A 15892-nucleotide genomic window follows, 5' to 3' on the forward strand; every position below is an offset into this window, starting at 1 on the left:
ATGTAGTCATCTACTTAATGATAAACTAGTACTAAATTATCAATATATATGTGAATTCTTTTTAACCATTTGATTTTTTATTTTTTCTTATTTTTAAACGAAAAACACCTGTAAACAGCTGATTTTGCTGTTTGTTTCATATGACATTGACAGTTTTGTAATTCACAATATTGACATGAATGACACTCTTATGATTTTCTTTTGAAAATAAATTGACGGATAATGAACGGCGTAATACGTATAGTAACTTAATATAATAAATTTAGGAACCGCCCATCAACTGAATAATGTCTGCAAGTAAATTAGACGCCGTTTATCGAAGTATACTCTTAACGAAATTTTTCACAAAAGGTTGGGGAAAACCTGAGAATTTGAAGAGGTGAGGAGAGTTCATGTGCTTTTTGTGCTCTTTAGTCTACTTGTGTGTTATATTCTTGTTAAATAAGTTTTACATGGTGTTTTTATAGCCTCGTTTTACATTGAACAAAACATGTTTTAGGTTATTTGAGTTCAGAAAGGTTGTGTCAAATCGCGAAGAATGTTTTAAATTAATTGATAGAAACTATCCGGTGACAATAACTAAGGTAAGATGAGAATTAAGCATATCGATACTCTGAAACTGAAGAATACGTAATTTTTATATGTTTTTTAATAATTAAATGCTAGAAAATCATTTTTGTTTACCAATAAACTATAAAAATTAATAACCTTTTATAATATACATATTATTAATCTATAAATAATATTATTAAAAATAAATGTTATTTTTCAACCTGCATCCTGAAGGAACAAAATTTGACAGATTGTCATCTACTGGAAGGATACTTTTTATCACCTCTAGAGAAATACTTGCCGGGTATAGTTCCAGAAATAGCGCAGAAAGCTCACTTCCAAATCTTACTGCCAGTTCATTGGCCCGACCCTCAATGCAAACCTGTTTGCTTACACTTAGCTGGAACCGGAGATCATGTAAGAAAAACACATTTTTTTAAATTTACAATCTAATATATAAAATTCTCATGTCACAGTGATTAAACAAAACTTCTCCGTAACGGCTTGTACGTTTATTTATTAGGTCTGAGAATAGGATGTAAACTATTTGTCATATCCCTTAATTGATAAGAGTGGTCCACCGAAAAACATTTTTTTGGACAATTTTTTTTTGATTTGTCATTAAAATATACTCACAACAATAAATTTTCACCCTTTTACTACCAACCCCTATTTTTAATAGCCATAATATTGATAATAATTGATCAGTTACCAGTCAATCAGTTATTCACGCCACTTCTCACCATGAAACAGCACAGAGTAGGAACGAGAACAAAGCCGGTCTCCTGTCTTTCCCACTTAATTAGCTTTCTCTCACTCACTAAAGTTTAGGGCCTAAGCCATTTTTATTGATTATTATTGATTGTCGATTGTAGTAGTGACCCTTATACTTACTACTTTACTTTCTCAGTCCAATTCTCATTAAGTATATTCTTCTAGTAAATGTATAATCAATTTGTTGCCAACACCGCCGAAATTGGTAACTATATAATTCTACGATCATTGCACATTGGCAGTCCATGTCAATATACAAGAATAAATTCTGGATGCTATAACTTTCCTGTACAAATATGGACGACCGTGTTAATTTATTACATTTACATTTATCCACCATCCTATGCCCATGATATTACAAACTGAAGCGTTTACATGTAATCCAAAATGGCTGGAAATTACATCTTGCTATTGCCAGGACAAAATGCCAAACGTCATCATGACATTATATACATGGCAAAACAACGTTTGCTGGGTCTGCTAGTTATTGTTATATAAATTCCATTGACTTAGTAACTCTTACATGGTACCTTTTTATCTTAAAAGTTAAATACATGAACACAATGAAAGTTAATTCCTTTGTTGTTTTTTATATAAGGACCGTTTTAAAATTGTTTTTTTTTTAGTAATTTATAAGTAGCTAGACCTGGTTTCAAAGAAATTCAATTAAAAAAAAAAAAATTTAGAAATTACCATTTTTGAAAACTATCTCCTTAGCTTAAACAATTTTATAATAATTTATATTCATAGATTTGATTATTATTGAATTGATATTTAATTTATAAATAACTTTATATCAAGTTTTTATACCTATTTATCAAAATTTTAGTATGAAACTTTTCCATTATAAGGGATAGGATTGTTTATATGCACTGTTACCTTGAAGTACTTGATGGATTTAAATTATGTTGAAAAGATGATAATGTTGATTAGCTGTTGATTGATGATAGTAAGATTATAATAAAATAGTTAAATTCTACTCTATAAGGATAAAGTGTAAACTATTTATGTAGATTTTTTTTTTTTTGTAAGTGAGTTATGAAATTTTCTTAATACTACATAACATTATTTTTAGATTTTTAATAACAAACTTTGTACAAAGTATATTACTTTACTAGTATATTACTTTTATTTTTAAATAGGATATAGTCATTGTAATTACGTGCATGTAAATGACTATTTTCAAAACAAGTAATCTCCAAAATAAAAATGAAAAGAAAATGAATTAGATCCTTCTGAGAATTTAAACTTAGGTACCTACTTACTTTTCGTCAAAAATGATGTGTGACAGAATTGTTCCCCTTTAAATGTTCTAAAAATAAGTCCGCGACAGCATGTGTCTTCCTTTAAGGTTGGCGTACTAAACCTTTATATAATGCTAACCAAATTTGTTCTAAAATAATGCATTATTTGCGAAATTGTTTTATAAACAGGTTCTTAATCCTTATCCAAATAAATACGTTATTCGTCACAAGTATTTAATTTAACACAAAATTGCTCTTTACATCGTTCGATTTCAATGAATATCTTAGGAGATATGCAGCGAAATAATGATCAAGTAAAAGATACAAATGTGATTAGTCCATCTACCGAGAAAGGCTATAGTATATTGGCTTTTTTTCTCAAATTAACGTTTCTAAAACCGCGGGGCGCAGCTAGTATAATATAAAATCCTAATAAATAATTTTATTACAATCTAACTGTGCCCGCGATTTCGTCCGCGTGGAATTTAACATACTTAAAAGTTATTTTTCAGTTCGCAGTTATAAAATAAATAAATTTTTAAAATAAAAGTAGCCTAGGTTACTCCTTATTACATCAGCTATCTGCCAGTGAAAGTCCCGTCAAAATCGGTCCAGCCGTTTCAGAGATTAGCCAGAACAAACAGACAGACAGAGAGACAAAAATTGTAAAAAATGTTATTTTGGTATATGTACTGTATATACATCAATATGCATTTAGTGAAAAGTGATTATTTTAATATTACAAATAGACACTCCAATTTTATTTATTTGTATAGATGAACTTTCAAATGTTCTTGTTAGTGGAATTGTAGATATTGACTGATTTTAAAAAGAATCTTCTGAAGTAGATTTAATATTATTATTTTATCCTGTAAATTTTACAACTTTTTCGCATTGTATTTAAGTTATTTATTGTATCATTTATAGTCAAAACATTTTAATTTCTTTAATAGTTTTTTTGGCGACGGCGAAACTTAATGGTAAAACCATTGTTAAAAGAAGCAGGTATTGGCGGGATTATCCTTGAGAATCCTTTTTATGGACTTCGAAAACCTACTGATCAAGTGTGAGTTGTACATATTCAATTATTGCAGTAAATAACTTAAGTAAGACTTACTTAGCTCCTCTCAAACTGCTTATTCCGCTTTTTTTTACACATATTATGTCGAAATTGTCAATTATTCAGAAAATCGAAAAATGTGATTGCTTATATACAAAACCCATTATATTGGTTTAAATAGTTTTTATATGACGATGCTTATTTCTGATTAGCTAAAATGTATTTTTCGATTTTCTAGCTAATGGCAATGAAATGTCTATTAAAATATTGTATCATACCTATATTATGAGTTCTAATCGTAAATATCATTACGTAATTATAGGGCTTCTCTTCTTGTAACATGATATCCTACTTGTATTTTTTTTTGACTTGAGACTTTATTTCATTTTAAATATTGCCATCATTGAGATTATGTAGTTCTTACTAGATCTGCGTAAATAATACTTCCGAAATATGTGTCTATTTCAAGAAAATCTAAATATAGGTACTTGCACTTGTACTTACTTGTTTGGATAAAGTGCCCAGAGCCCCAATTACGTAAAAGACGGCCCACGATGAGCAAAGTGGCGCATTAAACTGACTCTTATTCTCAATAATGATACCTACGTATGGTCATAGCAACTGGCTGATATACTAGCGGTTGCGGTTTCGATCCCATAGACAAATGTAAAAACTTCACAAGTGCATGCATTTTTTGTTTCCAAACCCCCGACTCAGTATGTATCCTAATACGGATTAGGATTGTGAAGCATTTGTCATTATTTAAATTGGAGTCTCCTAACTATGCTCAATTATAGAAAGTCTACAAGCCGTTAGAATGTATAATAATATGGGGTCGTCAATGAATCTTGATGTTTTTAGCAACTTCTTAACCCCCTACCCCCTCTTGGTCATATGTAGTATATGTATGGAACCCAGTAGTAGTAAGTAGTGAGGTTTTGGGGGAAGGCCCCCATACCCAAATATTAAGTGTAATTATTGTACAAAGTTGATATATTGAAAGTTTCAGAATAAATATTATCTGTAAATACAGGTATAATCGATTAAATTTTGTAAAATTAAATTCGTGATACTTCCAGACGCACATCAAGGTTGTTGGGTGTTTGTTGATGTTTTTTTATTGAGAAATCGCGTGTTTAACGAAAAATAAATACACTTGATATCTCATTGCAGCCCTCCTCCTTATTTCGTGATTTTATTTTTGAAGCCTCACCTGATTAATCCACGACCTCTATATGAAACTTATAAATACTTATTTATTTTAATTGTATATTTTCATGTCTAGTCGGTCATCTTTACACAATGTGTCGGACATTTTCGTGATGGGCGGCTGCTTGATCCTGGAGTCGTTGGTGCTGTTCCACTGGTGCGAGCGCAACGGTCTCGGTCCCCTCGGTGTCACGGGACTCTCTATGGGCGGACATGTGAGATGGAATAAAACGCTTACATTAAAATATTTTCACAGGATGTGGATAAATTTTATCCTGCAAATAAATTACAAATTCAACTGGGGAAGTACCTTGACCATACAACATCACAACTAAATAATACTGCTTTTAAGCAGTGTTCTATTCCCATAGTGAGTAAGGTGACCAGAGCTCCTGAAGGGGATTTAGGGGTAGGGTCAAAAACGCGCTTGCAATGCTTCTGGTATCACAGTTTATTTGTTGTCCATAATGTTTGAAAAAAAATCGAATACACTTAAACAGCAGGACGTAGAATAAGCGCCATTAGGACTTTCTCCTCAATTAAAAAAGTACAATTTTACTTTTTAGATTTACAATTGCGAATAGAAATATGAAATTTATGTGCGTATAATATACGTTTCAGCAATTCATTTTTATTCATATAGAAGATATAAACGATTTTGATATAATGCATTTGTTTTTTTTTTTTCGAAGATGGCGTCTTTAGCAGCTACAAATTGGCCGAAACCACTAGTTCTAGTACCGTGCCTATCATGGTCAACCGCGTCTGCGGTCTTCCTTCAGGTAAAACCATTTCTATCTATATGGAAAATTTAAGACTTAAAAATTTGTCACATAAATATTAATTCTATGCGTAATTATAGTTTGTGCATTCTCCTTCGTATTTTGAACTGCCTACGGTATTATCATATTGAGCTTAATTTTGATAAATTATGACGACCTGTGAAACCAACCGTTTTTTTGACATTGACTTCGAATGTCTTGATCACGTAAAATAACGTCACGTATAATTTTCGTAATAGAATTAACCATGTTAATCTAAAATCTTATAAATGTATTTTGTTCTAGGGTGTCATGTCTCATTCCATAAACTGGGATCTTTTAGAGGATCAGTATCTATCAGACGGTGTTTACAGAGAAAAACTTTCGAAAATGGTAACAATAGTTGATGAAGCCTTTCTAGCTGGGAAGAAATTTGCTCAAACGTATTCTCAAAATATGGACCACGGTAATAGTAACACAGATGCCAAAAAAAATGCTATAATCGATTCATTAAACAGTGATATGTTAAAAAACGTCGATATCACGTACAAGGAAATAAAGGGTGATAAACGTGGTGATGTAAATATAAGTAACAATAATATTGTAAAACCGGAAGTGCCTGTAGACGAATCAAAATCGTCAGATGTAAGCGAAGAAAATTTGAAAGATGATTTGAAAAAGTTACTCGAAGATAATAAAATAACTAAAGTACTGTATGATAAGCTCGCATCTAATAAGAACTTCGAACTGACACCAAAAGACATCGAGGATATAAATAAATTAACCGATGGAAGAATTAAATTGTTACTACTTAAAAGCAAAGGTTTATTTTGTTATTTTTGCCTTTTTTCTAACTTGACTATTGTCTTGTTAGCAGCTAAGCAGATTAACAAAATATCAATGATTTTTTTTAACAGTATTGTTTTCGCTCTCCGCTTCTCGTAATATATAAGCAGGAAAATAGACGCTAATCGATTATTTAAATATTTTTGTTTTATTTTGACAGATCTTAAAACCAATAGTGATGATACTGAAACACGTGAAGTCAACTCAAATAATAATGATATCCATGAAAATAAAAATCCAACGAATGTTTGCGAAAATCTAACAAATAATACCGAAGACAAAAAAATGGAAAACAAAGAAAGTGATCTAATGTTAGCAACCAATAAGAAAGACAAAAAGCCTTGGACAGTGTCAGATCTTACATCTGATCTTTGGGTTAATTTGCCATTTTTCAAATCGACCGGGAAAAAGATAGACATAAGCAAAATCCATTGGAGGGACAGAGAGGCGCTACAGTTCATGCGGGGAATAATGGACGAATGCACGCACTTAAGCAACTTCTCAGTACCTTACGACACTTCTTTAATAATAGGTACGTATTTTAATGAAACAACTTTTTCGGATTTTATGACGTTCGTTATGTGTTTTAGGACATGAGTCCTACCGTGACCATTGTTGCTGTAAAGTATCCGAAACGTCTGGCGTCTAAAAACATTAGAAACCAAATAATAGGTACGTATTTAACCGACTTTTGATGAAAGATATATTTATTTATATTTTATCGCATTATTTTTATTTTATATCTATCGCATTCGATATTAGTACCAATATATAGATGCAATTTAATTTATATATCGAATTGTCTTACAATTTGCGGGAGATATGTTAACATAGACGGTAACAACTCTGTACTACGAGTTGTGGTATGTATATAGCCTACTTTACTCTTTAAGCAGATTTTAAATATTATATGATTACATGAGGCATTCCATATTATAATTGTATTCCTCCGTAAAACAAGTTTTTTTCTAAAACCACTATACCAATTTTAATATCTTTTACGATCTGGGAAAGCTACATTACTCAAAATTTTGATTTTCCATACATACACCAGACGTTATTGAACTAACATTATAAATGTACTTCGATTATAAACGGGTTATATAAAGATTAAAATTATTCTAATGAAGTAAGTATTCAAAATCAGAAAAGGCATACATTATTTTAAATTGAGGAATGATAGCTCTGATTACTAATTTTTTCTTTCGATAAATAAACTCTAAAACTACTACATATATTAATTCTTTAACTCTTTTACGATTATGTACATATCCAGAATCAAAATAGGCTATAATACATCACGCCACAACTCTTAATAGAGGAACGGTAGTCTGATTTATAATTGAACGTACATGTGTGCGCGAAGCACGATGTGCAAAACAGCCCTCACTCTGTCACCGAACGCTCAATCAGAATAAAAAAAAGAATTGTGTAGTTTTATGAAACTACGATGCAATCGAAACTTAAGTGAATACACAGACAAACAAATACCGCGGGAACACTTGCACGAATAATTGAGAATATAAATGCTACACGGTCAGCTATGGGCGCCGTCATATTAGCTTTGGCTGCTCTGCTATGCGCCTTTCACTTTATCCCTACTCCGCGGCCAGCTGTAACGCGACACGGTGCGACATGCGATAGATAAACGAAAAATTTTGGGGCGATAGGCCTCAAAAACACTTTCGAATTATCATTTTACGAATTAATATTTTTCAATATCCATGCTTATTTATATGAGCGTCGTTTTTACCAGCGGTGTGTGCGAAACATGATGCATACGTGCCTCGCGACGACGTGGGCACACTGGAGGAGATCTGGCCCGGAGCGGAAGTACGCTACGTGGACGCCGGGCACGTCTCCGCGTACATATTGCACCAGTCGCTCTTCAGGTACCGATTCACAATTCAGCCTGTAACATCCCACTGCTGGGTATAGGCCTCTTCTTCATGTAGAAGGATTGGAGCTTAATCCACCGCGCGGCTCCACTGCGGGTTTACGGATATGTATGAATAACGATCACTATCAGGTATTTATGATAACAACGGGGACCGACGGCTTAACGTGTGCTCCGAGATACGGTGAGGAGACCCACAAGGACAGACATCACAACCGGAAAGAAAATTTATTACAAATTCAAACATCATCCCGAGCGGGAATCGAACCCGCAAACCGTCGGTGTTTTAGACGACTACACGCACCACTACGCCAGAGCGGTTGTTACAGGTACCGATTTCAATTATAATAATTAACGTTAAACTTAATAGAGAGTAGTTATGTCCCGGTGGAATAGCTATGGGTAACTTGAACCATTGATTAGAATCGTTCCAGAGGAACTGGTAGGTAAGGAGAAGTGTCTCTTGGTATGTAAGTGTCGCTGTGGTGGTCTAGGATAAATTTAAATAAAACTAACTACTAACCTAACCTGGTGGAATTCGTGCCGCTTTATTTTTGACTAATTTGTCGTCCTCAACTTATACAAACCATTTTTGATATACTCGTTATTGACATATTCCGAGAAAAAATAAATCAATATTTGAACTCAGCACCCTTAATTCGGTTTACAACAACAATTTCGCATCGTAATGTTTCCAAGATATTGATTTTTTTTTCTGTCACACCGCTTGCCACCTTTTTAACCGATCCCCATACAATATGGTTTTCTTTAGTTCTATTCGGTATAAGTGAAAAAAAGATTTGGTATGCAGACTGGATCTGCTAAATTATTTCAAATGTTTTTTTTTATCGTTTATATTTATCTACTTTAAAGGAAAGTATATATTGATAAAGTCTAAATAATTTTTTTAACATTAGTTAAATATAGTTTTAATCATTTGCAGATCCTGTATAGTGGAGGCATTCGAGCGATCTAAGAAAAAATGGAAAGATGGAGAACACTTTTGACGAATACAAAATAAAATAGTTGCCAATCAAATAGTTTTAACATTAGAACTTTAGAATTGACAAAGTGATGTTTCCTAATGTCCTGTTGTAGCGGTTTAAAAAATTCGGTATAAAAATGTTGTTATAATATAATTCAATTCCTACATCTCTTGGATAGTAGAATTGTTTTTGCTCAATGTGGTTTTAAATTGACACTTTAGGGGGTAATTTTCAAAAGTGGTCATATCCAAACTTAGGAATGATACCAATTTAATTTCTTTCAAACCTGGTCTAATATAATATAAACTCCTAATAAATACTTTTGAAATAACCAAACAAGCTTACTTTCAAATGATGTTGTAAGTGGATTTTTGAAACAACTATATTATCTTTAAAAATTGCCCTGTGTGTTCTTTACTATCGTATTTAATCAAAATTGTGTGATTCTAATGTGTTCGAAATTTAATCAGTGTTATAGACTGAAAATTAAATGTAATATACATACTGATTTAAATGTTAGATCATAACTATTATAAATGAAATTAATTAGCGCATTACACTTGATCAATTACTTATCGAATATATAATGAAAAAAAATACACGCCCCTAAATCATGAACCTCGACACTTTTTTTCTTTTAGTTTTCCTTATAAATGTTTTAATGTTTTAGTGTAGCTGTTATACGATATACATATTTTAGTACATTAGATATCTAGTCCTCATTTTAACATAAAAAATAACACCATTTTGGTTTTTTTTTTTTTGAAAAAGCTCAAATCTAAATAAGAATATTACGAGTCAAAACCAGATTGTTCAATCATTTGTTTTCCACTATTGTAGTACAAAGTGCGCGTATTTGCTTTCGAGTGTGTTTAGTTTAGATGGTTGTTTATTGTGGATTACTTATTAATATTTATTGTTATCTATTTGAATATTGTGAAGACGTCTCTATTGAGATTAAAAAATGTTAACTATATTTTTATAAATAAATTTATTTCTCAATTTGTGATGTATTTTTTATGACTTTAAAATATTATTTATAGTACTATTATTATAGTAATAAGTTGTATTTCATCCCAAATGAACAAACGAGTATTATGAGCTAAAATTGAATATTTAACAATCAATTTAGCTCAGACTTGATTAATAAAAAACTTCTACGTTATGAAGGCATTGTGATAGACGTTTACTCTCTAAATGACAGTGAAACACAAATTTAAATGTAATTATTCCCTTGTTTTAATCTTTTTTTTACACCACCACACTGTTGACAAACAGGCTCGAAAGTGATATTGTAAGCAGTAACCATATCAGCAGATCTATATCTTGACCACACGGCTGAAGTCAAACTTCTTTAGCATGAGACCTGCACCTTGTCTTAAATATACGAAACGTAACTAGCTATGAGAGAAAGAAAATGTGTGCTCGCACCTCTCTCTTGCTCCGTTCGCCTCGCCCGATCACACTTTTCGTAACGTTCTCGTCACGCATTCACCAGCTTACTCCCCAAGTCAAGCGTGCGTAAAAAAGTTTTACTTCAAAAAACTTGAGAGCAGTATTGATTGTGATCTTCTACTTAATTCACTACAGGAGCAAAACTCTACCCGAAACCGTAGCGTGTATTCCATATAGGCAGAAAGGCACTGGCTACCTTGTCATGATACTAAAAATGATATATAAAACATGAACATTACATATTTTTAAAAAAGACATAAACCGTAATTCAATTTAAATCAACGCTTCGCGCGAATCGACGACGGGCCTTTTATGAAACTACAATCGTTAAAAAAATGTTAGAAATGAAAGTAGGACATTATATAATCCTACAATTTTATAATGTCGCGCGTCATATGGAATATGTACGAACAAAGTATTGTATTTTTAACATTGGTCTGTTTAACAATGAAAGTAGGCACAGCCTAAGAATAACCCGTCAAATCAAATTGTCTTGAATTTCAATACCGTTTTTACCGTTTACCGTTTGTACCGTTGTACCGTTTTACCGTTTTTAATCGCAACATTCTACAGATTAATTTCGTAATAGTAGTAATTCGTTTTGCATTTTTGTTTGTGCGTTCTTGTTATTAATGAAAATATTAATATATTAATGATGAATAAGTTTAATTGTGAAATATGTAACGGAGAGGTGTGTTTAATGAAAGTAAATAGTGCATCCAAATTCAACACGTTCGATTTTACTAATAAATTAAAAATTCTTCAGGCGTATCGATTTAACATATAAATTGTTATTTATGACGTAGTACTGTGTGGCTACGGTACTAAAGAATATAGCCACCCCATCTCTTCCCGTGGGTGTCGTAAGAGGGTAAGACTAAGGGATAACACAGTTCCGCTACCACCTTGGAACTTAAGAAGCCGACCGGTGGCGGGATAGCCATCCAACTGCTGGCTTTGAAACACACAGGCCGAAGACGGGCAGCAGCGTCTTCGGTGCGACAAAGCCAGTACTGCGGTCACCAACCCGCCTGCCCAGCGTGGTGACTATGGGCAAAACTCATGAGTTCACGTTATTTTTGACGTAAACTTGTGGAGGCCTATGTCCAGCAGTGGACTGCAATAGGCTGTAATGAAGAAAAAATTGCGAGAAAGTAGGTGCAGTGTGGCTGTTCATTTTTTTTTTTTTTTTGACTGCCAACCCAGTCTAAAAAATAAAATAAATTAAGAAAAAATTGCGAGAAAGTGGGTGCAGTGTGGCTGTTCATATTTTTTTTTTTGCCTGCCTACCCTGTTTAAAAATTAAAATAAATTAAGAAAAAATTGCGAGAAAGTAGGTGCAGTGTGGCTGTTCATATTTTTTTGACTGCCTACCCTGCCTAAAATCTTTATGCACGCCACTGACCCGAAAGTATTAACATTTGTCTGATATCTTCTGTAAGGTCCAAGTACTTCCCCAGTCGGGCAGCTACAGATTTAGAGCAGGATACTCGCACATCCCGCTGTGCCCTGAATTATAAATATTGGGAAATCAATGAAACTTGGGTGTTAAAACAGTTTTATACATAGTTTTATTCACCAATGTAACGCGTTGCAGGTTCGAATTTAAATAAAAACAAAGTTTGCTTTTTTTCAGAGCGTTCTCATATCATATGATAAAATTCAGGCTTGTATTTGTCAACTGAAAACGTAACATAAACAGTTAAAGCGCAGCTTGCGGACAAAACAAAAAAATATATATTGATTTTGGACAACCTTTAAAAACAATACACTTGATACTTAATAATATTCCAAAACTTCAATTTTTTTATTTAACGTAATTTACCAAAATCAACATTTTTACATCGACAAAATCAAAATAACTTACAATATTACAAAATACAATGGGCGTAACTATTGTTACATCCTTAGGGTGTGTAACACCGGTTGCTGATAAAGCTATCTGACGTATATTGTTATCCAAGAGATTACGAAACTCCATTTATCTATAATATATTTCTATTCCCATTCTGTGAAAACTCGAATTGCAGTATTAGTTGAGGTGAAGCTGGTTCTGAGAGCTTATATCATCTGCTGATAAATCCTATCAGTAACTTACGTGCGAGATAAATTTATCAGCAACTGATGAAACAACCTAAAAAAATATCTAATCTTATTACATACGAAGATTTCAACACGATAAATTATACATAAACTCGATCTTCGATTTTGACACCTAACAAACCCATTATTATGACTATCCATAGTAGTTAATTATTAAAATGATTTTAGAAAGAATAACTATGATACAGCGGAATATACTCCACCAGTGGAATTTAATAGAAAGCACAGAGGCGTCACTAGAATTTGGTGGGGAATTCGTCATACATGTTAGGTACTGACATTAATACAAATAAACATAATAATTAAATAAAAACTAACCGACAATGTTTTTATTCTTATTTTATTTATATATTTAATTCTGGTTATGACAATAACTCACACTAATAGTGTATTCGCGTTAAGCAAATAGTGAGTCGTCGTTGTCACTCAGCTTAGCCACGCCTATTGACCAATTAGTTCATAGTAAATTAGAACGCTGTGTTTCACATGACGAATGTAAGTAACCCTCCTCTCATATCACCCCTCTCAATAACTCACAGCAGAACTACAAATTGAAGTAATAATGTGACACCTTAAACGACGTTATAAGAACTCGACGAACAGATTACTCATATCACAAATGTTGACTTCAAAAGATTGTCATTTCAATTTAAAATAATTACTTTGTATTAATATTTGAAATGGTGAATATAATTTTTATTTATTTATATTAATAGTTTAATTTTTATCCCTAAATTTACGCATGTACCTTGAAGTGATGAGACATTATTTTCCTATCGCGAACAGACTAGTTATGACTTTATTGAGTGTTGTGAATCGATGGAAAGATTGGATTTTTGACTCGAAATCTTCTCACTTATATGCTGCTTTGATATCATTAAAATTTTCATAGCTCTATATATTAAAAATATTGTCAATTGTTTTATAAATTTAAAAGCTAAAGTTCGGTTATTCTTTTTACCATTAGAACCGTTTTCAACGAATGTAATAAAAACGTATAAAATATATAATAATAACTAGCCGACCTGGCGAATTTCGTACCGCCTCATTTTTTTTCTTGAATATAATCATATTATATATCGAAATAAAATATAGCCTATCTTTCAAGTTGGATCAAACTGCACACGATGTGCAAATTTGATTAAAATCGGTTAAGTAGTTTTATATATATGTATATAAAACTACTTAACCGATCTAACTTATCTTAATATATATTTATATCTTAATATATATAAATCTCGTGTCACAATGTTTGTCCGCGATGAACTCTTAAACTACTAAACCGATTTTAATCAAATTTGCACACCGTGTGCAGTTTGATCCAACTTGAAAGATAGGGTATATTTTGTTTTGATATATGTACTTATTATATTTAAGAAAAAAAAATAAGGCGATACGAAGTTTGCCAGGTCAGCTAGTATATATATATATATATATATATATATATATATATATATATATATATATATATATATTAAGATAAGTTTTAAGGGTAGATGCAAACTATTTGAATCGCATACACTACATACCAATTAAAAGCTATATACAAAAATTAAGTCAAGTGTAGCTGTAGTTTAGACAAAAGATAGTTTTATATTAAGTAAACAACTCATAGATAATAATATAATATCTAATATAACATACACACACGGCCGTCTGTTCCTACGGTGAGCAACTTAATGCTTGTGTTACAGGTAACAGCCGGCTGTTCAAGCTATTTTTTTATACATACGTAGAAATAAAACATATATATAAATACAAATTTTAAACCTAGACTCAGGCGGAAATCGAACCGACAAACCGCGGAGCAGAAAGCAGCACTACGAACTGCGGGGGCTAGTCTAGATATTTTGAACAATGTCACCATCACGGGTGTTGAGCGCTTGCCGAAAACGTACACATTCATGTAATTGCCATTCGTCAAACTAAAATGCACAAACAATTCAGTTCATATCTATATGATATATTGATAAAATCACGAATGAAACCGTCTAGTAGTTTATGCAACTAGTGGTTCATTCGTAAAGCCATAAAGTTCATAAAATCATGATTTTATATATTCTAAGCAATTATTTGTTATCGAGTCGTAACGTACGTATACACTTTTGAAACTGTAACGCATATAATGTTACACGTCTGACAATTGATTAATCACTGTACATGACAATTACCCCGTTCCTAAGCCTAACTTCATACATTTCATCAAGGGTACCTCAAATTCATTTCTGCGCTATTTGAAGCTGAACGCTCAAGTTCTGTGCCGACTTTATCTTGGAAGTGTTACGTATTTTATGAGATTGAAATAATTTCTCTCGCTTGCATCTGTATTCTGTCTCTAGAGATACTAGAAAAGTCATGATGCCAGCGTAGGTATTCGAAAAATTATATTTAATAGTGTACACCACATCATTGAAAATATCCTACAATGATACCAATCCTATACAAAGCACCCGAAAGTAAGCAAAGGCTCAAATTTACTAATCAGATGTTATATCTTATTACAAATATTTTGATACTTATTTTTTAAATTAAATTAGAAAATGTGCTGTAAAACAATTTTAGAAGTATTTTTATTATTGAAACTTGATCTAATAATAAAATAATTGACTTTATATTACCTTTATTATTATTACATTACTTTTTAGTTTAACAATTTATTGCTTATTTTATATAATAAGGGGATCAAACGAAAGTACCATCTGATGTTAAATAGCTACCGAGCGGTGGCGTAGACGGAGTGGGGGGACAAGGGAGCATCATGCCCCGGGCGCTACTCACAAAGGGGCGCCAAATGTTCCGCAAAACAAAAAAATTCTGGATATATTCTATGGTTTTCGATGGGGGGAGGGGGGGGGGGGAAATTGCTGGATATATTCTATGGTCTTCGATTGGGTGGGGTCGCTCAAAAGGTCTAGTCCCGGGCGCGAGGTAAGCTACCGACATAGACACCTACAAAGTTAGAAGTGTCACGTGTTTATGTTGAATATTATGTACTGACGGTGCTT

At 32.4% G+C, this 15892-nt stretch overlaps 1 protein-coding gene across 1 annotated transcript; it reads left to right on the plus strand.

The window, feature by feature from the left end:
- Positions 1–150: 150 nt before the first annotated feature.
- Positions 151–10333, plus strand: LOC123663335 (protein ABHD18). Its single transcript, XM_045598023.1, has 10 exons — positions 151–379; positions 500–584; positions 787–969; positions 3524–3636; positions 4916–5054; positions 5532–5621; positions 5907–6423; positions 6607–6978; positions 8203–8338; positions 9287–10333. The coding sequence occupies exons 1-10, from the start codon at positions 288–290 to the stop codon at positions 9348–9350; spliced, it is 1791 nt and encodes a 596-aa protein (XP_045453979.1). The 5' UTR covers positions 151–287; the 3' UTR covers positions 9351–10333.
- The last annotated feature ends 5559 nt before the right edge of the window (positions 10334–15892 follow it).

This window comes from Melitaea cinxia, chromosome 20 (assembly GCF_905220565.1).
Source record: "Melitaea cinxia chromosome 20, ilMelCinx1.1, whole genome shotgun sequence".
NCBI classification, from domain to species: Eukaryota; Metazoa; Arthropoda; class Insecta; order Lepidoptera; family Nymphalidae; genus Melitaea; species Melitaea cinxia.